Consider the following 21903-nt stretch of genomic DNA (forward strand, 5'->3'; position numbering starts at 1 on the left):
CATAGACATCAGATTAAATAAAATGATAAGTACAAGGAAATTGGTTGTCATTGCTTACACCAAACTTGCCACGTGTAAAACACCAATTACCAACCAAAGACCTAAAATAGCTATGTTTTAGGAGCATGGAAATGCTAATTCTAACCAGTAAAATCATAAATATACAGTCTGTCTGGACTCAAATATAAATATCTTAATCAATTGCAAGTGAAATTATTACGACTAACAACTTCTAACCATACGTCAACTTCCACTTTCAGAATTTGCATAAATTCAACTGTAAGGAAAAATGAATAAAATTGTCAACAATTTATTATATTTTTTAAATTTGCGTAGTGACCTCGTAAAACGCCTTTCATTTTACACAGTGTTAAGATCCCACCACTGACAATGCGCTCCGTGATACCAGTTTATTTTCTCTTATCTATGACAAGAACACTGAATGGTCAATGCATCAAAATGTGTTTCCATACTAAACTAGTGGTGACTGATTTTCATGTATATTTTATAGTGTTCCGGGCAACAGGCTTGAGTCAGGTTTTGAAATCAGGTGGGTCGGTGTTGGTTATTTAAGAGTTCCGAAATTACATGTAGTACACCGTGCATAAAAAATCACTTGTCCTGAAATAGACCTTTGAAGTTATTCGATTTCAGAATGTCCTCCATAAACGGAATCAATTTCAACTGACATTGGAGAGAGCTTATTCAAGGACTTTGACCTATTTAGAACCGTAAAAAATCGAAATTTCCACTTTTTGAAAATATACTTCATATATCTCTTAAGACTAACAGTAAATAATAACCTGAAGGTTCGATTAATGGTGTTTTAGCCGATTGGTTGAGGCTCGCCAATATTCAGCTGCATCAACAACAAACAGAGCATTTGTAAAATACGTTTTTGTTGCCACTCATCATGTTCGATCATCTGCTTTGTACAGAGAACACGAATTCATGTTACGAAAGATCATTTGGAAGCAACAATGACGTCGATGTGATGGATATTCTACCAAACTGGTGGCACCTTTATTTACATAATTTTTACACAAACAAAAAATGATTGTGTGGTGCCAAGTTGGATGGTTGATACTTCTACATAACAGGCTGATAGTTAGAATGCATTATTGACCAGTGGGTCTTACTGCAAGTGTAGATTAAATAGACATAGTGGACCATGGGTGGATAGTAAACTGTATCAAAAGACTGACGGGTTTCAGAAGACGCGTCTATGTTGCAGCAGGTGCTCGCTTGGTCACATACTTTCCTTGACCAAGAGAAGAAGCCCGGAGTGATATGGCGTCTAGAGTGTTCATGGGTTTATGTGTGATTGTGTTTCATATTTACTGTGCTCAAGCAGGTACGTCTACCCCCTTGGACATCGCTTTCTGCTGTACATGTCCTTGTTTGTCAGCTTTTGATGAGTTGAGTGAGCCTCAACACCCGTTATTCTTGTGACAAGAAGCATGGGCTCCTAAAGATTATTCTAAGCCGGACCTTCACTTGGTATCAAGCCTGCTTGTCATTAAACGCCGCACTCAGCAGTATTTCAGCAATCTATTGATAAACAGCATAAGCATCGATCTGAGCAACTGAGATATGATGAGATGTCAGCGATCCTGATCACCCAGTACATTTAGTCGCCTCTTACAACGTCCCCATGGCGCTCACACAGATAAGATAAGATGAGATAATCCTTTATTATCCCGAGGAAAATTTGTTGTGCATTGTATAAGTTAACAGATTATAAAGTTATAAGTTAACATCAAATATTCTCTGTACCAACAGACCAGCAGCTTCCAGCAGGAACATCCGGGTTCGATTCTACATGAGTATAATCTGGGAAGCTCAGGTCTGGCGTCCCCGAAGGGATATTGTTGGAATATATTGCAAAAAGAGGCGGAAAACTCAACTTTTTTACATAAAAGGCTACTAACGGGATCGGGTGACTTAGCTGACACATGCCATCGTATTGCAGTTATGTATATCGAGGCTTGTGATGTTGATCACTGGATTTTCTGGTCCAGATTCGATTAGGTACAGACCGTGTAGTGCATGTATGTCTGGACCATTGCTGGTTGCGGCTTTATATAGCAATCAAATGAAGCTGATTTTCATTTAACAGTTCACCCGCGGCCGTTTCCTATTCCTATTCAAAACAGTTCGTTCTGTTCCGTCATCGTTTAAGATTATGGGGAAGTAAAAAAATATTAACGCCAAACTCAAAGCAATCAAGACTTAATGTACCATCTACCATTTTCGCTGAATTTTAATGATCCTTTCATATAGGCATCTATAATTATTATTTCCTTTGGCGTTTGGTGAAAAATGTTACGCAGGTAATTATGACGTCACTGATACTGACGTTATTTGTCATTACCGTTGGAGGGGATGGCCAGCTGTCCGAGAACTTTCATTGTTGTCAGGAAAATACCATCTCCACGACTACTCTCCTTATAATTGGTAATTCATTAGTCCGAGTATTTTCATGCTATCAGGTAAATACGGTCTCTAATAATATACTCTCGTTATAAGGGGTAATTTAATGATCCGAGTATTTTCATGCGATAAGGAAAATACAATCTCCAAGAATATACTCTCCTCATAAGTGGTAATTTTATTTTCCGAGAACTTTCATGGTTGTCAGGTAAATACCGGCTCCAGGACTATCCTCTCCTTCTAAGGGGTAATTCAATGGTTCGAAAATTTTCTTGGTCGTCAGGAAATAACATCTCCAGGAATATACTCTCTTTCATAGGGGTTAGTTTTATCTTTCTGGAAATTTCATGATTGTCAGCCAAATAGCATCTCTTGGAATCTACTGCCCTTTGTTTCTTCGACAGAGATCAACTTAGCGGAAAACAAGCCATCAAACGCTTCAAGTGGAGGGGCCAGTGCAGGTAGTTTGTTAAATGATGGACAGCCAGAATTGACATCGTGGAGCAGCGGAAGTTGTTTAGCCCTTGATGAAAGTGATCCCTGGTGGCAAGTCGATTTGCAAGGCAAGGTCATGGTGACAGAGGTCAGGGTCACGAGTAGAGGGGACTGCTGTCGTAAGTATGATAGAAAATGACGTCACTAGGTCCCGATCCATAAAGCGCTCGTAACGTTACGAACATTCGTAAGGCTATACCTTTTTGTCGTGGACTTACGAATGGCGTGATACAAAGCCACAATTTGCAAAGTGTATGTGTAGCTCTACGTCATTCGTAAGCCTGTGACAAGCTATACAGTTGCGGTAGCTCGTAACTTTACGGACCGTTTGTGGATCGGGATCCGGCACCCTTATTCTCGAAACGTTCGTAGCCCTAAGAATCCTTAACTTTCATAGCAGTCAATGTGTTAAGAATGGATTTAAGACGTTCTTGGGGCTTCAAACGTTACGAGAATAGCTAGAGGCTCGCTGACTTGTTGGCTATCGATACAGACAATAGCGAGCGATGATCTTTGACGGAAATATCGGAGGCGTAACTTTTGATAAAAAAATGTCCCAAATCTCTTGAAGAAAACAGCGTCCTGAACAAAATTAAGAAGCACGTCCTAAATCTCTATTTTTTCAGTCACAAACTTAAAGATCGATTATCGATGACTTAATGAATGATATTATCGATGATATCGAAGAATTTATTGAAACTTTTATTTCCGGAAATTGATCGTCCCCGGTTCGATTCAACTAATGTGTGAAGCCTATTTCTTGCGTCCTCAGACGTGATATTGCTAAGCGTGGCGTAAACCCATACACCCGAATTCTCTAGATAATTGGTCATGTTGTTGATCACTGTTTGCCGTCACACAGCTGGAATACTGCGTATTGTGGCGTTATACAAAATACGACCAAAACAAAAACACATGGAAATTTAGATACTTCTCATACTTTCAGCTGAGAGACTTCGCGACTTCTCGGTTGATGTGTACGACATAAACCCTTCCATGTATCCCACGGCAGCTCCCCACAGCTGCCTTTACTACCCAGGAAGCGTCACTACTCGTGGTGTGACCCTGACCCTCCCCTGCGACAACGCCGTCACTGGACGCTTCCTACGTGTCTCCGGAGAAATATCGGGTCACCATAGCGACCCCTTTCAGCTATGCGAGGTCCAGGTGTTTGGAGTGCAAACGTCGAGACTTACGACCTGTAAGTGTATCTTGTTTTGTTTAGTTACTGTTTTTAATCCGCACTTCACCGCATTTTGCTCAGGTGCTCAGCAGCATAGACGAGGGACGGTTAGGTAGCCAAGTGGTAAAGGTAGTCGCTTGTTCCAAAATCTGGGTTCTAATCCCCACATGGGTACAAGGTGAAGCTCTTTCTGACGCTGTAATGTGCTAAATTAAACTAAAATCGCCAATTCAGCATGGACGCACCTTAAACGTTTGATTTGTGATTTGACAAAATTTTAAAAATCCACCAAAACGAGCAGACCAAACTTCATCAGATCTGACAAAAGCAATGTTTCCATTGCTCAGTCATGTTGTTTTACGGGACGCTACAGAGGTCGGCAAGTATAACGAGTCTTTATGAACCAAAGGTATTTTATTGATCCTTTGTGTTTTTTTCCAGGTGCATCATTTGTCCGATATGAAGGCAAACGTTTTAACACGCCACCGAGCAGTACAATGACTTTCGGCAGCAATGGCAGAGCAGCCTGTGCTTCCGAGTGTGAACGCGATATCGCATGCGCAGGATTCAATATCCGGTATCAGTCGACAGTCAACATCCTGTCGGAAGTCATGTGTGAGCTTATTAATGAAGCCACCATATCGGCCCAAGTATTGGATGCTTCGTGGGATTGTTACTTGTATAAACCATGTCCAATCGCGTGCGGGATGTAATTGTAGATGTGTATTTTGATGACTTTTCATTAACTTAGGAATTTCAGCACTTAAGCAAACTGCGTAAATTGTATATAAACCGTTTCTTTTGCTGCTCAGTATATTTCCACGTGTACCTGGTGACAAATCTTTTCTAATATATAGTCATCTATACCTCAACTTCATTGTAGTCTGTATACACCTTAAAAGCAGACTGTCCGTGAAGATCCTTTTCAGAATTAGTCCTCAACAACATAGACATGTCGTCAGAAGCGGCTTATTAGGATTAACTGAGATGAAAAAACTACATATTATTTCAGAAGGGATAGCAATTCAAGAGAAATCAGATAAATATCTGACAAACACCAACACGAACAATCCGAACATACAAACTAAAAGGGCCACAGTTAGTAATGGAATGTTTATCCCTGACTGGCTGAGAGTAGGATGAGCGGGAACTGATCTGCACTTTTGATTTGTTTTCAGAAGTTGTTGCTTTTATTTATGCGCCTTGATGTACGCGCGCGTGTGCGTGTGTGTTGTTGGGGCTGTCTGAATAGTATAGGTATGTGCCAGCAACATTCTGCTTATATGGCGCGGCGGTCTATAAACAATTCAGTGATGAGAACATGAGCATCGATTGACGCAACTGAGAATCGATGATATGTATCAACCAGATCAGCGAGCCTGACTCCCCGGCGCTGTTAGTCGCCTCTTGCGACAAGCATGCGTTACTGTAGATCGGTGTTAGCCCGGGGGACAGGGGGTATGTTTTTACGTCGCTATTCCAATATCACGGCGGAGACACAAGCAATGTGTGGCATGAAACCCGGTTTCGGCGCGACGACTGAACGCTTTAACCACTATCCTACCCAAGCTTCTTTATTCTATGTAATTTGTGTGCTCTATCTCCATTACAATTGTGTCCAGATAATATTGCCCGCATTGAGTATGTGGGTTGAACCTTTTTCTTAATAAAATGTGTTTAAAATAAATATCTTGAGTTGCCTCTGAGCTCATCTGAGTTTCATCAAGGTAATGGGGCCCCATGCATTTTAAGCCCGTTGACCGTTTGGACTGTCCAAATCAAAAACGTGTCCAGGAAGCTTAAAGCTTCACGTCAGGGCCTCCTAAACAAAGCAATAAGGCGGTCGTAAGTCACTAAGGTAACGTTAGTGCAGTGTTAAAGAATGGGAGTTAAGTGTAAAATAACTTAGTAAAGGTTGCTTCTAGAAAGGATCCCTTGGTATATAGATCTGACATCGTTCATGGAAGGTCAAGCATGCAATTCCCTTTCACTGATTTACCTTCATGATCTGGTAATATAAGACTGTGAGACCTCTCGTTTGTTGCACACTTAGGCTAAAGCATAAAGATTCCAGGTGACACAACCTCTCTACAAAACTGTGTCTTCAACATCCCGTACTCGACTGTTCCTTTACGTCGAACACTGCTGCTGTAGTACTGGTGTCTATGGATTTCGGGTATACGCTCTTTATGCTACGTTTGTTTTCAAATTAATAATTCATTAATGGCTTTGTTACTACCTGCTGTGGCAGTGGAGGCAACTTCTGAAGATGACACGTGTAATCTGATCTTAATAAAATCAATAAACGGATGTGTGTTTAGAGTTTTTGCTAATAATCACATGTGAACAAGGAGGTAGAGTGTCTCCTCAGAGCCCTTGCTGGTCGTAAAAGGTGACTATACTGAACAAGGCGATTGCAATGGGTTTGCCCAGAGTCTGGTGGCTGAGGGCACAGGGGCCAGGTGTTCGTTTTGTCCAACACACCACTTCCACCCTACCTTCAGCTAGATGAGATCTTTCTACCAATCGCCTGGTCGTGTCAAGCCACCAACTGGAATAATAAACAGATGTGCAGTTAGAATATCGATCGCTCGAAGTCGAAGTTTAAGCAAATAGCAAACAGCTAGCTATTTGCATAAACTTAGACTTAGAACAATCAGAATTGTACACACATCTGTATCTCTCTGTGTGTGTGTGTGTGTGTGTGTGTGTGTGTAAAACACATTGCAAGTATACCTACACGTATACCTTGCATTCACTGTTTGAAACAGGAATTACATTTACACTACCTTGCATCTGTACCTATATAATACCTCCAACCAATACGTGAGTTTTCTGATGTCAAGCAGGATATATTTTATATTACCCTGAATCCATACCTATATAATCCCTCGCATTCGCTGTATGAGCTCCTGGTGTCAAAGAAGATATACCTTTCATACTACCTTGCAACTATACCCATATGTACATGACACCTTCCATTCACTGAGGAGATTCTGATCATGTTCTGATCATGTTATAACAGTATATAGTCTTTATATTAATGTTGTTTTACTTGATTAACACAAATGGTTAGAGTGATCCCTAGATTGCGTGGTCCAGTCTGGAATACTTACAGACCGCCGTCATACACATCCAACCAACCAACCAACCAATCAACCAACCAATCAACCAACCAACCAGCCATCATGTAAATGATTCAGTCAATGTCCAGCTGCCATGTAAAGAGCGTTATTATTTACCTACCCGGAATTCCCACAGGTACGTCCCTATGTTGCCCATGTCATTACAACTACAGTGTTCATGCATGACTAACCTGAAACACCTTTTCTGGACTATTGGTTTCAGCCTGTAGAACTCCCTTGACATAAGAGTCGACCAATGGGATCGGGTGGTCAGGCTCGCTGACTTGGTTGATACATGTCATCAGTTCTCAGTTGCGCAGCTCGATGCTCATGCTGTTGATCACTGGATTGTCTGATCCAGACGCAGTTATTTACAGACCGCCGCCATATAGCTGGGATATTGCTGATTGCGGCGTAAAACTAGGCGCATTCACTCACACACTCCCGTGACAAACTTATTGATAACATGAGATGTTAACAAACCACGATGCTTTAGGAATATATACAGTAGCTGGCCATAAGTGCGTCATCATTAGCGAAACTTTCATAGGCTTACATGTTAATTAACTGTTCCAAGAATAATTTCCACACTTTGAGTAGAAGTAATTATATTTTGATATTTTCATCTTTGCAATTATCTTCAGCTACGTGTACAGAATGTTCATTCATCTTACCATTGTTTAGTTATCGAATGATACCTGATTACATACCTACAACTCTTAATCTGTCCCATAGACAACCATGTTAAACCTGATAGGTGAGTGAGTGAGTGAGTTTAGTTTTACGCCGCATTCAGCAATATTCCAGCTATATGGAAGCGGTCGGTAAATAATCAGGACCATACATTTTAGTGATCAACACCATGAGCACCGATCTGCACAATTGGGAAGTGATGACGTGTCAACTAAGTCAGCGAGCCTGACCACCAGATTCTGTTAGTCGCCTCTTACGGCAAGTCACCTTTTATGGCAAGCATGGGTTGCTGAACGCCTATTCTACTCTAGATCTTTACTGGTAAAGCCTAATAGGCATGTCTAATATATGTTCTTTAAATAGTTGCAGTTTTCATAATAATGATCATAATATTGAATGGAAAGTATCTGTATGTAGCTGTGAGATTTACCAGCGGGTAGATACGTATCGAAAGCATGTCGCCCGAAACTAAATGTATTAGTATTCTTGCAAGAGACAAGTAACAGGGACGTCTATGTAAATGTCACTAGTGATAACCCACGTATGGCCAACTACTGTTCATCTTCAATGGACATCCCCTTATGATTTGCTGTAAAATACACATAACATAAGTAAATGATAAGCCACGTTAGTGTTTTCTTTATCAATCGATACTACTGATAGTGTTCAGACCATTATTATTCTCCATTTTACCCACGTGGGGCTATTTGCATAAACTTGTACAGGCATCTGTTTATTGATTTTAACAAGATTAGATTACACGTGTCATCTTCACAAATTGTCTCGACCGGCATGACAGGGATAACAAAGAAATAAATGAATAAGTAACAAACGTACCTATACGTGAAACAGTTGGTCTGCCTTGGTTGGTGGAGATCATTCAAACGATTAACAGTTGGAATGGGTCGATATGCGACCTTAACTGCGATGACTACCAGAAAAGGATATTTTGTACAAAACATATTTCTGGAGACCATGACTGTGAAAACCCCGATTCTCAAACATGAGGCCTCGATCGAAAATTGGTTTGAGCAAGGACGTATGGTACTTCGTACTAAAAGCACGCACACTAAACCCGTAGACACCACAGACAGAGCTACAGCAACAGCAACAGCAACAGCAACAGCAACAGCAACAGATGTAGAAGACACACCCTTGTCAAACAGCAGCCTTGTTCGACGTAAAGGAGCAGTCGACTGTTGAGACGTTTAAGATGCCTGTTTTGTCAAATAGTTTTGTAGAGAGGTTGTGTCACCTTCAATCTTTATTGGTGAAGCAAATGTGAGGTTTCATTGGTCTCTTATATACTTAGGAGAAACAAAAAAATGAGTGATCCCATGAAAGCACAGGTGTTCCTTTTTTCCTCAAGTTTCTACACAAGCTTTGTATCACTCAACCTGTGAAGAAACCTGACACAATCTACAAGTACACTTTCGCTTTCATGTGATTCCTTATTTTTTACCCTCAGTATATACCCAGTTCAAGTAGGTACATCTGTGGAATAGAATTTGGTGTCCGACCTTTACTGAACAATATCAGATCATCTGTATAACTGAAACTTAAACCTGTAGCACAAGATTGTCAAAGTATTATACAACAGACCAACAGCAGTCAGTGACTGTTTAACTTTCACAGACCAATAGGAATCAGTGGAATTTGAATTGACCCTTTGACTTTTACAGAACGATGTCTAATGATCTGTGTACCTGAAGCTTATGCTTCTAGTTTGAATTGACCAGTCCAAGCGTTCAGATTACTGTACTTCACAACCAATGTGCACTGGGTGCAACAACCTTGTTGAAACCTCATATAACTCTGAAGTATCGTTGTTTTAAATATATTTTATTAACATTAAAGGTCAAACCATTTACAACGCTCTTTTCAAAATATATATTGAGAGACAGAATCTCACCTAAGTTTCTACTGATATCAAATATATCAACACCCTCTACTTTGAGAGACATTTAGAAGTTGGAGTAGTATGGAAGGATGACAATATATGAATGAAAGACATTTAGAAGTGATAAAATATAAGACTGTATTGTATATTTTGTAATGCATTGATTATTTCTTGACTGCTTAATTATTCACACGAACATGAACGCACACGCACACGCACACGCACACGCACACGCACACATGCATGCACAAATAACAATAATCCGTGGAAACAACCATACAAAACGAGTTACTTTGCTCAGCGCAAAAAATGCAAAACAGTCTCCGCCCATCCTGTTTCAGCCAATCAGGGATCAAAGCTATGCTGCTAAGCATGGTATTTCTTCGTTTATCTTTAAGAATTCTTCGTGTTAGTGTCGGAGATTCTCATATGAGATCCTGAATTTCCCATATGTTGTGAAATAACATATAGTTTTCTTACTGAAGACCTGGGGCTCCTTTCACGGAGAAACATTCACTATGTTTAATCTTAACCCCCACTCTTTAACATTGCACTAAGGTCACCATAGTGACGATCACATTAGTGCTTTGTAAAATGAGGCCCAGGTCTAGCCCGGATTTGAACGGGTCAGTCTGTTTTAGGTGTATAACGACTACAACCAAAGTAAGGTAATTTGTGACTATTACATTAATATATATTATTATTATTATCCACATGGTGAAACGTATCAGGTGTCGTGTATTTATATCATATGTGTACATATTTGTGCTGACATTCCTGATTTCATGAGATGCTATCAAAACCCATATCTACAATTACAACCCGCACGTGATTGGACATGGTTTATACAAGTAACAATCCCACGAAGCATCCGATACCTGGGTCGATATGGTCGCTCCATTAATAAGCTCACACGTGACTTCCGACTCAAACAGGATGTTGAAACCTGCGCATGCGAAATCGCGTTCACAGTCGGAAGCACAAGCGGCTCTGCCATCGCTGCCGACGGTTATCGTTCTACTAGGTGACTTGTTAAAACGTTTGCCCTCATAATAGACAAGTGATGCACCTGAAAAAGCACACAAAGGCTAAGAAAATTAATTTTGTTTGTTTTTGTTTTTTTATCTATGATTACACTAAGCAAGTTAGAAAGTGGTCAAATGTAACATATGTTATATCTTGAGTTAAACTTTCTTGGGAAAGTACAAATTCTAGCACTGTTTTCAGCCGAGTCCCAAGCGCGATTGGAGCCCACACCCTCAGTAAGGCACCTAATCGCCAGAACACAAAGTCACGCCTAGCTGACCGAGACTGAAGTTACTCAGAGGCAGTAGAGAGATATTCTTCTAAACTCAAACATATCTTGTGACTCATGGAGATACATTGCTTCCATTAAACAATGTTGTGGGAAAAACAACCAAATATTATTATCTTTTAATGAATATCATTTCTGGTAAAAAATATCTTGTTCTGTTCATACGGATAACAGTTTGTTTGTTTGTTTGTCTGGGTTTTTTTCTTGTGTTCTTTCTTTTTCTTTGTTTTTTTTTCTTTGTTTCTATTCCTTTGCCTTGTGACTTTTTTTTTCACATATAGGTGAAAGACTAACGTGAATATATTTACAAGACGCACTTACATGTCGAAAGTCTCGATATGGGCACACCAAACACTTGGACCTCGCATAGTTGGAAGGAATCCCCGTAGTTCTTCGATACCTCTCCGGAGAGACGTAGGAAGCGTCCAGTGACGGCGTTGTCGCACGGGATGGGGAGGGTAACACCAGGGGTAGTGACGCTTCCTGGATAGTAAAGGCAGTTGTGGGGAGCTGCCGTTGGGTGTATGGAGGGGTTTTTGTCGTACATATCAACTGAGAAGTCGCGAAGCCTTCCAGCTGAAAGTATAACAAGTAACCTAATTTCCATGTGGTTTTCTTTGGTCTGTGTGTTTTTTCAGTATAATCCAGTGATCAACAGCATGACCATTGAGTGAGTGAGTGAGTGAGAGTATTTTATGACACTTTTAGCACGGGTGGGGAAAACTACGAGAGGAATCGAACCAGGGACGAGCATAAGCTTTGACCGTTGGGCAGTCCAGCCGCCCGACCATTGATTGAGGCAATCCAATGATTAGCATCAGCTGCACACCAATACAGATATATGGCTGCAGTATCTAAGAATCGACCAGGCAAACCTGAACGTTGATGTAATGAGCACCGTCCATACAATGTCTGTAGATGGCACCAGAACGCGTGTTGAGTATTACCGCTTTTATAGCTGAATGAATTTGTTAGAACAGTTAGTATGAACTGTCTCTAATAGAAACGTGCGAATAGAGCAAGTCAGTTTGATTTTCTCCACTTCAAGTATTCCATCATTGTCAAGTCAGATCAACCGACATTATTGCACCATGGCCGTCTCCCTGGTGTAGAGGACTAACATTAGACTTTGAAATGAGCAATGTTAAAGGAAAAATAAACAAACACACCCATGTCTCGCGTGGATGACTCTAAGTGGATCCGACGTGAACGACATCTAATTTGACACAGGGCACCAATCCCAATTATCATGTTTAAATCATTCGTTACATAAGAGGGTTGGCTGAAAAGTTCTCAGCCTGAGTGGTTTTTCCCCACCAGGTAGAGACAGGTGTTTGCCACCAATGAGGACAATCATTTAGTGAATCATAGACACAAGAACTACAAACGTACTAATAGTTTTATCTCAACTACAGCTCTTTTGGTAAACCTACCCTCTGAAATCATCAGAAATAGACAAAACTGAATACAGGGCAGTCATCAAGTACTTGCAAAAGAAAGGGATGTCCCCAACACAGATACATGCTGACATGGTCTCCACTCTAGGGGATGATGCTCCTTCATTTTCCACAGTAAAGAAGTGGGCTGCAGAATTTAAGCGTGGCAGACAAAGCCTTGATGATGACCCACGCTCAGGAAGGCCTTCAACAGCAACCACTCCAGAAAACATCACGCGAGTGCTCGATATGTTGATGGATGATCGACGATTGACTACTCGACATATTGCTAGTGTAGTGGGCATCTCTCATGAGAGGGTTGAGCATATTATCACCAACGAATTAGGAATGACTAAAGTTTCTGCAAGATGGGTGCCAAAGCTCTTGACAGCAGAACAGAAACGTGTCAGGTTCCAGACGTCCCTTGACAATTTGCGTTGTTTTGAAGCAGATCCCGATGATTTTGTGGCACGATTTGTAACCATGGATGAGACCTGGATACATCACTTTCAACCAGAAACAAAACTACAGTCAAAACAGTGGAAGCATCCTGATTCACCAGCTCCGAAGAAAGCCAAGTCTGTTCCTTCAGCTGGAAAGGTGATGGCATCAGTCTTTTGGGATTCCAGGGGTATTCTGCTCATTGATTATCTTGAAAAAGGTCAAACTATCAACGGCAGATACTATGCTGATCTACTGAACCAGTTGCGAGAAGCAATCAAAGCCAAACGACGAAGGATGATCGCTAAAGGTGTCCTCTTCCACCAAGACAATGCGCCTGTTCACAAATCGGTGGTGGCCATGTCAACAATCCGCGATTGTGGCTTTGAACTCATTGACCATCCTCCTTATTCACCTGATTTGGCTCCTTCTGACTTCCACCTGTTCCCCAAAATGAAAAAGGTACTCGCCGGTCGCCATTTTGCAAGTAATGATGACGTCATTTCCGCTGTGACTGATTTTTTTAGGGTAGCTGGGATTCGGGCCTTGCAGCATCGCTGGCAAAAGTGTGTGAACTTGGAAGGGGACTATGTAGAAAAATAAATTACAAACGTGGACTTTGTAACTTTATTTCACAGTGAGGCTTAGAACTTTTCAGCCAACCCTCGTACACCTGGGACATTATCTACACAGAATTCGTAGCTCGCCGTTCGTGAGTCCATGTGTGTGTGTGTGTGTGTGTGTGTGTGTGTGTGTGTGTGTGTTTACGAGCGCTTTATAATGTAATCACGACAGCAGTCCCCTCCCTCCACCCATGATAACAAGCATAGCCGTAAGAATGTTCGTAACGTTGGGAATGCTTTGTGGATTGGGATTCTGAGATCTAACTTTATGTCATACTCACGACAGCAGTCCTTTCGATTCGTGACCTTGACTTTCGTCACCACGACCTTGCCTTGCAAATCGACTTGCCACCAAGGGTCTCTTTCGCCAAGGGCAAAACAACTTCCGCTGCCCCACGATGTCAAATCTGGCCGTCCATCATTTATCACACTAGGTGCTCTGGAGGGCGTACTTGATGCGTTTGATGGCTTGTTTTCAGCTAAGTTTATCTCTGGGGGAAACGCAAAAAGGACATGATGTTCATTCAAAGGACATATTGATGCTGTTTGGGTGACAACCATGGAAGTTTGCGGAGCATAACAATACCTCAATATATAGAAAGGATATTCATAAAATATGTACTAGAATCTGTACTTTACTAAGAAAGGGTACTCCCAATAACATATTTTACAACTGACCACTTTCTAAATGGCATTGTGTAATCAAAGCTTTCGTCCTTGACAATTTACAGGTATAAGAGGCGTACACAATGTCCGCAGTCAATACTACCACCCGTCTGACTTTCATTTTTGAGGAATTCGCGGTAGATGAGTGGGTTAAGCGGCTGACTTTGGGTGCTTTTGATAACATATTACATTTGACCAGTTTCTAATTGGTATTGGGTATTCATTCCAAGTGATGCTATTTGGCTGACAACCATGCCATTTCTCGGACCACATAATACCCCGTACAAGGAGAGAATTTTCCTCGGGATTCTATTTGGCTGACAACGTTATACGTTCTTGCCATAAAAATGACGCTTACAGGGAGAGAATTGCCCTTGAGATGCCAATTGAGATGCAAATTGAGGAACAGGTAATTGCCAATACCCCCGTGAAGATCCAGGTTAGAATTGATCTTCAGTAACAATGCTTGAGGCGACTAACGGAATCGGATGGTCAGGCTCACTGACTTGGTTGACACATGTCATCGTATCCCCATTTGGTAGATCCATGTTCATGTTGTTGATCACTAGATTATCTAATCCAGACTCGATTATTTCCGGTTCGCCCCATGGACATGAAATATTGCTGCGTGTGACGTTAAACAAACAACAAGCTTTATACCAAGTGAAAATCCAGTTCAGAACTGATCATTAGGAATCCATGCTTCTTGAGGTTCGAGTGTTGATGTTCGCTCAACTCATTAAAAGCTGACATACGATGACATTTATCATACTTGTTTTCTGAATGACTAATGGCTTCTATAATGTTAAATGTACCCCCTTACAAGCGATGTAACTTGCAATGTACCCCGCTGCTGATTGCAACTCACTCGGTACTTCTAGCCAGTACTTCTTTACCTCGAATAACATTGAATCACGAGTGATACACGGAAATTTCCGATATTTTGCGAATGCAAATCGATGGCAGGGAGATAAAACTAATTTGTTTTACTTGTTTCGTCTGCAAAATCTAGCAATAGCTAAGAAAATATTTGCCTCGCATTCCAATAAATACATTTTGACAAAACGTTCAAATGTAGTCCCTGTGAATATTAAGAAGTGGAATTACACTGCGGCAATTTTACTAACATAATACCTTCGGGAAAAACAGCAAGATGCAAGTTTCCAATCGTTTGATTCACACAGGTTGGCTGAACTGTACGATCTGATACCCATGCTTCAAACAGTTCAAAATTAACATTGACGTGTTCGGTAAGGCAAATATGTTGTTTCCTGAACAGCTTATAATACATGCTTGGACACACGCGATGTCCAAGGATGTCGACGTACCTGCTTCAGCACAGTAAATATGGAACAAGATCACATAAAAACTGATGAACACTCTGGACGCCATTTCACTCTGGGTTTCTTCTCTTGGACGAGGAAGGTCTTCGACAAAGCGAGCACCTACTGTAACATGGATGCTATACTATCGCCAAGGTTCACTAAGTCTAGTTAGTTTCCACTTGCAATTAGATCCGTAAATAAATAATGTATTCTAACTCGCAACGATCCCACTTAGCAACCTAAAAACATTAATTGTTATATACAACCTTATATACTACCTGTCATTTAAATGATCTTCTTATGTGATTTTGCTCATTACAGTGGATACGGCAGATAATCGATAGTGATCAATGATAATGCAGATGTATGCTACAAACGCTCTGATTGTTGTTAAGTGCCGAACACAGCTACATGACTGGAACCAATCAATCAAAAATCAATTAATCGAAACATAAGATCAGAGATTATTATTTTCTTTCACGAAATTTCAAGATATTTTTCTTGTAACTATGGCATTTTTGTGATACTTGGAATATGTATCAAAAAGTTGCAAAAGAATTTCATTTTAAGCCACGTACGCACACATAATTCTTAGAACCTCACCGCCTGCGAAATAGATTCCAATGTACCAAAATGAACTTTAAGGTGGACATTCTGAAATCGGATAGGAACTTCTACGGTTTTTGACGTGAATATGATTTCGATACACGGCGAGCAATCGGGCCATTTACAGCGTACGATATGTAATTTCAAAACCCTCCCGTAGTCAGCCAAGGAACCCCCATCCCCTGATTTGAAACGTAAAAATAATCCAAAACAATCAACAGGTTAGCAAGGGAATACATTTTGACGCAGGATTGATTTGTTGGTTGGTTGGTTGGTTGGTTGGTTGGTTGAGCTATATATATATGGCGACAATCTGTAAATAATTCAGTCCGAACCAGACAACCAGTGATCAGTGCCATCATTCTACGAAACTGGAACAACATGACATGTGTCAACCAAGTCAGTGAGTCTGTCCATCCGATCTTTTAGTTTAGATTAGTTATCTTTTACAACAAGCAAGGATTGCTGAAAAGCAATTCTAACCCGGATATTCACGCATCTTTTCACGCATGAACCAAAAGAGCTTATAACGCAAGAAAACTGTCATCAGTGTATAAATTGTCATTTACTGGACTACTTGGAGATTATTGGCGAAAATAAGTTTCGCTTGTTTGTTGTTTAACGTCGCCCTGAGCATTGGTAAGCTGTACTACGGCATCGATCTACTCTATACGATGACGTGTCGACCAAGTCAACGAGTCTGACCACCCGATCCCGTCAAGTATGGGTTACTGTAGATAAATTCTAACCTGGATATTCACGGCTCGTATTAGCAAATATTTTTTTCCAATTTATGTTCCCAGAACATTGATGCTTGTCAGCCAAATAGTTGTAGCATCTCCTGGAATATCATCTCTAATTTATTTCATCCGGCCACCACGCGTACAACAGGTACCGAGGTGAGTACATACATACATATTATGCATTGACAGGTTGTTTCTGTCATCACTTTAAATACACATCAACATTTTCTACATTGTCGACATCTGGTAATTTATAATTACTCTAACTGTCAGATGTAGAACTGGTGTACATTAACTGTAATCAAAACTGGCCAAAGGACGAAACAGTGAGTGAGTGAGTGAGTGAGTTAGGTTTTATGCCGCTTTTTGCAATATTGCAGCAATATTACTACGGGGGACACGAGACACGGACTTCACACAGTGCCCCCATGAAGGGACTGAAATTCGGGGCAAATCAAGGCTTTAACCGCTAAGATACCAAAGGTACAGAAGAGAAGGTTATATAAGGAAAAGAAACTGGCTATTGAAGCCCTCGTCTAAATTATCATTTACATATTCCTATCAGAGCGAAGAGGTTGGTCTGTAACAGGTGACTAAGTTATTGGGCTGAACCTTTTATAAATATTATGAAATAAAGTAACGTTATCTTTAATTTATATTACAATTGTTGTACAAATTTGTAAACAGACAGGCGTTCCCAATACCGATCGTCAATTTAACTATGTTATGATTATGCGGGAGCATATAGACACAAAGTCAAAGAGAGAAGAGATGCATTTGTATTTTAAGTCAGCATTCATAGATTTGATAATGGGGTCCAATTTTATCACACAAACCAATCCAAACAACTTGACAAGTATCTCATTTCTGTGTCCACTGTCAATGGCGTTCGTGAGGTCGACAAAGGAATACTTGAACTTAGTCATCATTTCGATACTTGCTGGTTCTGGAGTGTTGTGCAAAGACAGCACCCACGGTAAAATGGCTTTCTCATTAAACAAACCTTCATCATTCATCTGTCTGTCATTGATCTCTTGTTGCCTGCATAGAAGATTCTTTGGTTGGTTTACTGTTTAACGCTTCTCTCAGCAAAATTACAGTTATATGGGTGTTGTCTGTCAACCAGACTAGCATCAATCTATGCAACTGAGATACGCTGACATGTGTCAACCGAGTCTGTCCATCCGATCCTGTTAATCGCACCTTACACCATTCTTACGACAAGCATGGCTTGCTAAATGAAAACCAGCTTGTGAAAGACTCGGCAAAGATCTAAGAAAATCAGTTGCCCGGTCTCACATGATCTAGGTAGTTGCAGACGCCGTCGGTTGCACCTTTGCATTGGAAAAGTAAAACGTTTAGCGAATCATTTTTAAAAAAGGATAATCTTTCGTTACATTGTGCAATGAAATCATCTGCTAAGCATCAATTCCACATTTCTATACTTCGTCGTAAGGGGACAGACAGGATTGGGTAGCTGACTAGATCGATACATATCATCGTATCCCAGTTGCGTTGATCGATCACCTTCATCAAAAGTGCTCCGGTAATCAAACAACACACAAACAACAGCATTTTTCTTAATTTCCGGTAAATCCTGCAGATCGTTTATGAAACCTTTTCGCATATTTATTGTACCACTTGCAGGTAATCTTCTCATAATTCTCCTCCTTTGTTCCTCAACCATGAACGTTTGAACATCCGGGTGACAAATGGTCTTCAGTTTGTCGTAAGATGCAAGTAATGGAATTGTGTGGTCAGACTCGCCTACTTGCTTGATAAATGTCATCGAATCCGAATATTGCTTTCGATAATGTTGATGAAGATAATGATGATGATGATTTTTGCGTTTGTTTTATGAAGCTCGCCCACTGAGACCATCTGCAAGAATGCCCACCTCAGTTAACAGTATGCCGTATCAACCAGTCTTTGTTCAATCCACCCAATGCCAAGTACGAGGAAGGATAACAACAAGTACCATCTATACATGTCTATTTGTATGACAGCGGGCTCCAACCACCGATCTTAAGCTGTAGCCTCTACACAGGAAGGTGGGGCGGTGGAGTAGCCTAGCGGTTAAAGCGTTCACTCGTCGCACCGAAGACCTCGGTTCGATTCTCCAAAGGGGTACAATGTGTGAAGTCCATTTCTGGTATCCCCTGAGTGATACTGCAGAAACATTGTTAAAAGTTGCGTAAAACCATACCCTCTCAATCAATCAATCAGTCAATCAGTCAATCAGTCAATCAATCAATCAATTTCTCTCCAGAACGTTCTTCCACAAAGTAAAGGTTAACGCTTCTGGGACACAACAACAGTTACTTAACAAGCGAAGAGGGAACTATGGTCCTAACAGGTAAAACCAACAATGACACAATCCTTGCAGTGTATGAACTAGTGTCTGCCCGGCGGCCCGCTGCTTGCTAGTTACATGGCGGCCTTACAACTTTATTTTATAGTCGGCCCTGTGCGCCAATACATTCTCCAAGGGTATATATTTGACCATGTCATTTACAACGGGAAATATTCTGTAAATAATTTACAGTGGTGTTAGCAAGATGATGCCTGTATAGCCCATGATCAATCAAACTGTAACTTCCACAGATCAACCTATCCATCTATCTTACACTAAAGGCTACTGTTGCAGAGAATATTTTCAGCCCATGAATAATGTAGTTCTTTTCGGCTGTTCTGCTTCAGATGGCAGTGACACTAAATCAATCAACAGTGGCCACAAAAGTATGGTTTTATTAAATTTGCTTTTGCGCATGTGTACGTTTGCCTCACTACAAGTAATTCATTAATTATTTTATTTTAACGCCATATCTCAGATTTCCTATTTTAATAGCAGGGCTTGTTACATGTTAACAGGGCCGGCAACATTTTCAGTTACCAGCCCCGTTGGTTTCCAGGCATTTTTTAGGAATTTCGTATACTGCACAAGCTTAGATGAATGTATTTGAACATTATTCACACATACAACTGTGTTCGAAATACAAGGTTTCAGAACTCGAGACTGGGGCCACACGCGTGTATGCTGAATAAAGGGAATATGTTCGAACAGGTAGATGTTCTCTTCTCTTGTTAGTTCGGGATCAGGTGCACAATCGACTTATTCAAATGACGCGTTGGGGTTGATTGCACATTGCTGCTAGTGAAGATCTAGATAAGAATTTGTTTACAGTTAACCATGCTTGTCGTGAGGGCTTCTAACGGGATTTCGATGGTTCTAACGCTGACTTGGTTGACGCAGCCGCGTATTAGTGAGTGAGTGAGTGTAGTTTTACGCCGCCTTTAGCAATATTCCAGCGATATCACGGCGGGGGACACCAGAAAATGGGCCTCACACATTGTGCCCATGTGGGGATTCGAACCCGGGTCTTCGGAGTGAAGAGCGAACGCTTTAACCACTAGGCTACCCCACCGCCACCGCGTATCACTGTGTATATCGTTGCTCGTAATGTCAATACCTAATTTAACGCTGTATCGTTTAAACCAGTTATTTGTTTACATGCACATACAGATATGTATTTGATTATTGTTGAATATTTCAGAATGTGGCGTTGATTAAAGAACAGAACCGTCCCTACAGTGTGTGTCACATTTCACAAGATAGTATCGATATGCAATAATATAATAATCACAACATACTACTGGATGATAATAACCCCATACGCCATATACGTATCACAATACATGACTACAGAAGATCTGCCTATAACAGGGAGCAGTGGGGTAGCCTAATTAAAGCGTTAGTTCGTCACGCCGAAGAACAGGGTTCGATTCCCCATACGGATACAATGTTTGAAGCCCATGTCCGTTGTTCTCCTCCGTTATATTGTTGGAATATTGCTAAAAGCGGCGTAAAACTACACTCACTCACTCCCTTTAACAGACTACCGACTGTGGTAGCGCTAAGATCGCTTGACTAATTCCCTGGTGCCCAACTCTATTAAATGCAACGGCCCATCCTGTCTGGAACTGTAATAGACGCTGCTACCCATTGTATCTTTATGTTACGTGAAATAGGCAGCAGTACACGTTATTGTTTACTTTTGTTTGTTATTTAACACCGCATAGATTGTTGGAGACATGTTATCATATCCAGAGTCCCTAGGCTTTTCTTGTCTACAGTTACATACAATTAAAACATACAGCGATTGCTTAGTTTCCCTAGAGAGAACTCCATCATCAGCTCCGGACAATAACATCCGCGATGACGTCGGTGTTGTTGACGACGGAGCATCACCAGACAATGTGAAGACATGCACAGTAAAAAATACCAGTAGATAAATACCTATTCATTCCCCCTTATTGTGTGACATGGCATACACTTGCATTCGCCATATATTAACTATTTGATCAGCTGTGAATGGAAGCCTCCGTGCCTGAGTGAGAGGAAAAGGTGATATTTACACAATGTCATATGTTTCTTGAATATTACTTGGAGAGAAGTTTTGGCATAGGAGATACACATTACATCAAATTACATTACATATGTATTGTACACAATATTTACAACACACTACGCATAAGACAGAATTAAGATACACAGCATTCAGTGGAGTCAACACACAAGTCCCAAAGATATAATAAATACGATGTTTGTTTGTTGTTTAACGCCGAACCTAACAAGAGATGGCTGCGGTCTGTCAATATCAAACCTGGACCAGACAATCAACCGAAGATCAACATCATGAGTATTGATCAACGCAACTGGGACAAGATGACGTATGTGGTAACCAAGTTTGCGAGTCTGCCCAGCCGATCCACTTAAGTTGCCTATTACATGGGTTACTGAATATTCGAGAGTATCACTGGGAGGAACACGAGAAATGGACGTCTAATAATGCATCATCGTAGGGAATAGAACCCGGTTCTTCGGTGTAACGACCTAACGATTAAACCACTAGACTACC

General features: G+C 40.8%; 2 protein-coding genes across 2 annotated transcripts; one reads left to right on the forward strand and one right to left on the reverse strand.

Annotated features, from left to right (window-relative positions):
• Nucleotides 1-1290: 1290 nt before the first annotated feature.
• LOC137274071 (fucolectin-1-like) lies at nucleotides 1291-4824 on the forward strand. The gene is made up of 4 exons (XM_067807060.1): nucleotides 1291-1354; nucleotides 2838-3047; nucleotides 3875-4129; nucleotides 4553-4824. The coding sequence occupies exons 1-4, from the start codon at nucleotides 1291-1293 to the stop codon at nucleotides 4822-4824; spliced, it is 801 nt and encodes a 266-aa protein (XP_067663161.1).
• A 4928-nt stretch (nucleotides 4825-9752) lies between these two features.
• On the reverse strand, nucleotides 9753-15738 carry LOC137281535 (fucolectin-1-like). The gene is made up of 4 exons (XM_067812826.1): nucleotides 15639-15738; nucleotides 13926-14135; nucleotides 11466-11720; nucleotides 9753-10898 (listed from the first exon to the last, which is right to left on the reverse strand). Exons 1-4 carry the CDS (start codon nucleotides 15700-15702, stop codon nucleotides 10645-10647), a joined length of 783 nt encoding a protein of 260 aa, XP_067668927.1. The 5' UTR covers nucleotides 15703-15738; the 3' UTR covers nucleotides 9753-10644.
• Between the last annotated feature and the right edge of the window lie 6165 nt (nucleotides 15739-21903).

Source organism: Haliotis asinina, chromosome 1 (assembly GCF_037392515.1).
Source record: "Haliotis asinina isolate JCU_RB_2024 chromosome 1, JCU_Hal_asi_v2, whole genome shotgun sequence".
Taxonomy (NCBI): domain Eukaryota; kingdom Metazoa; phylum Mollusca; class Gastropoda; order Lepetellida; family Haliotidae; genus Haliotis; species Haliotis asinina.

Coding starts and splice junctions, on each gene's coding strand:
- LOC137281535 (XM_067812826.1), bottom strand. CDS start 15,702: ATGGCGTCCAGAGTGTTCATCAGTTTTTATGTGATCTTGTTCCATATT. Junction 14,136..15,638: donor TATTTACTGTGCTGAAGCAG/GTACGTCGACAT, acceptor CGTTTCCCCCAG/AGATAAACTTAGCTGAAAAC. Junction 10,899..11,465: donor CATATCGAGACTTTCGACAT/GTAAGTGCGTCT, acceptor GTGCTTTTTCAG/GTGCATCACTTGTCTATTAT.
- LOC137274071 (XM_067807060.1), top strand. CDS start 1,291: ATGGCGTCTAGAGTGTTCATGGGTTTATGTGTGATTGTGTTTCATATT. Junction 3,048..3,874: donor GAGTAGAGGGGACTGCTGTC/GTAAGTATGATA, acceptor TCATACTTTCAG/CTGAGAGACTTCGCGACTTC. Junction 4,130..4,552: donor AACGTCGAGACTTACGACCT/GTAAGTGTATCT, acceptor GTTTTTTTCCAG/GTGCATCATTTGTCCGATAT.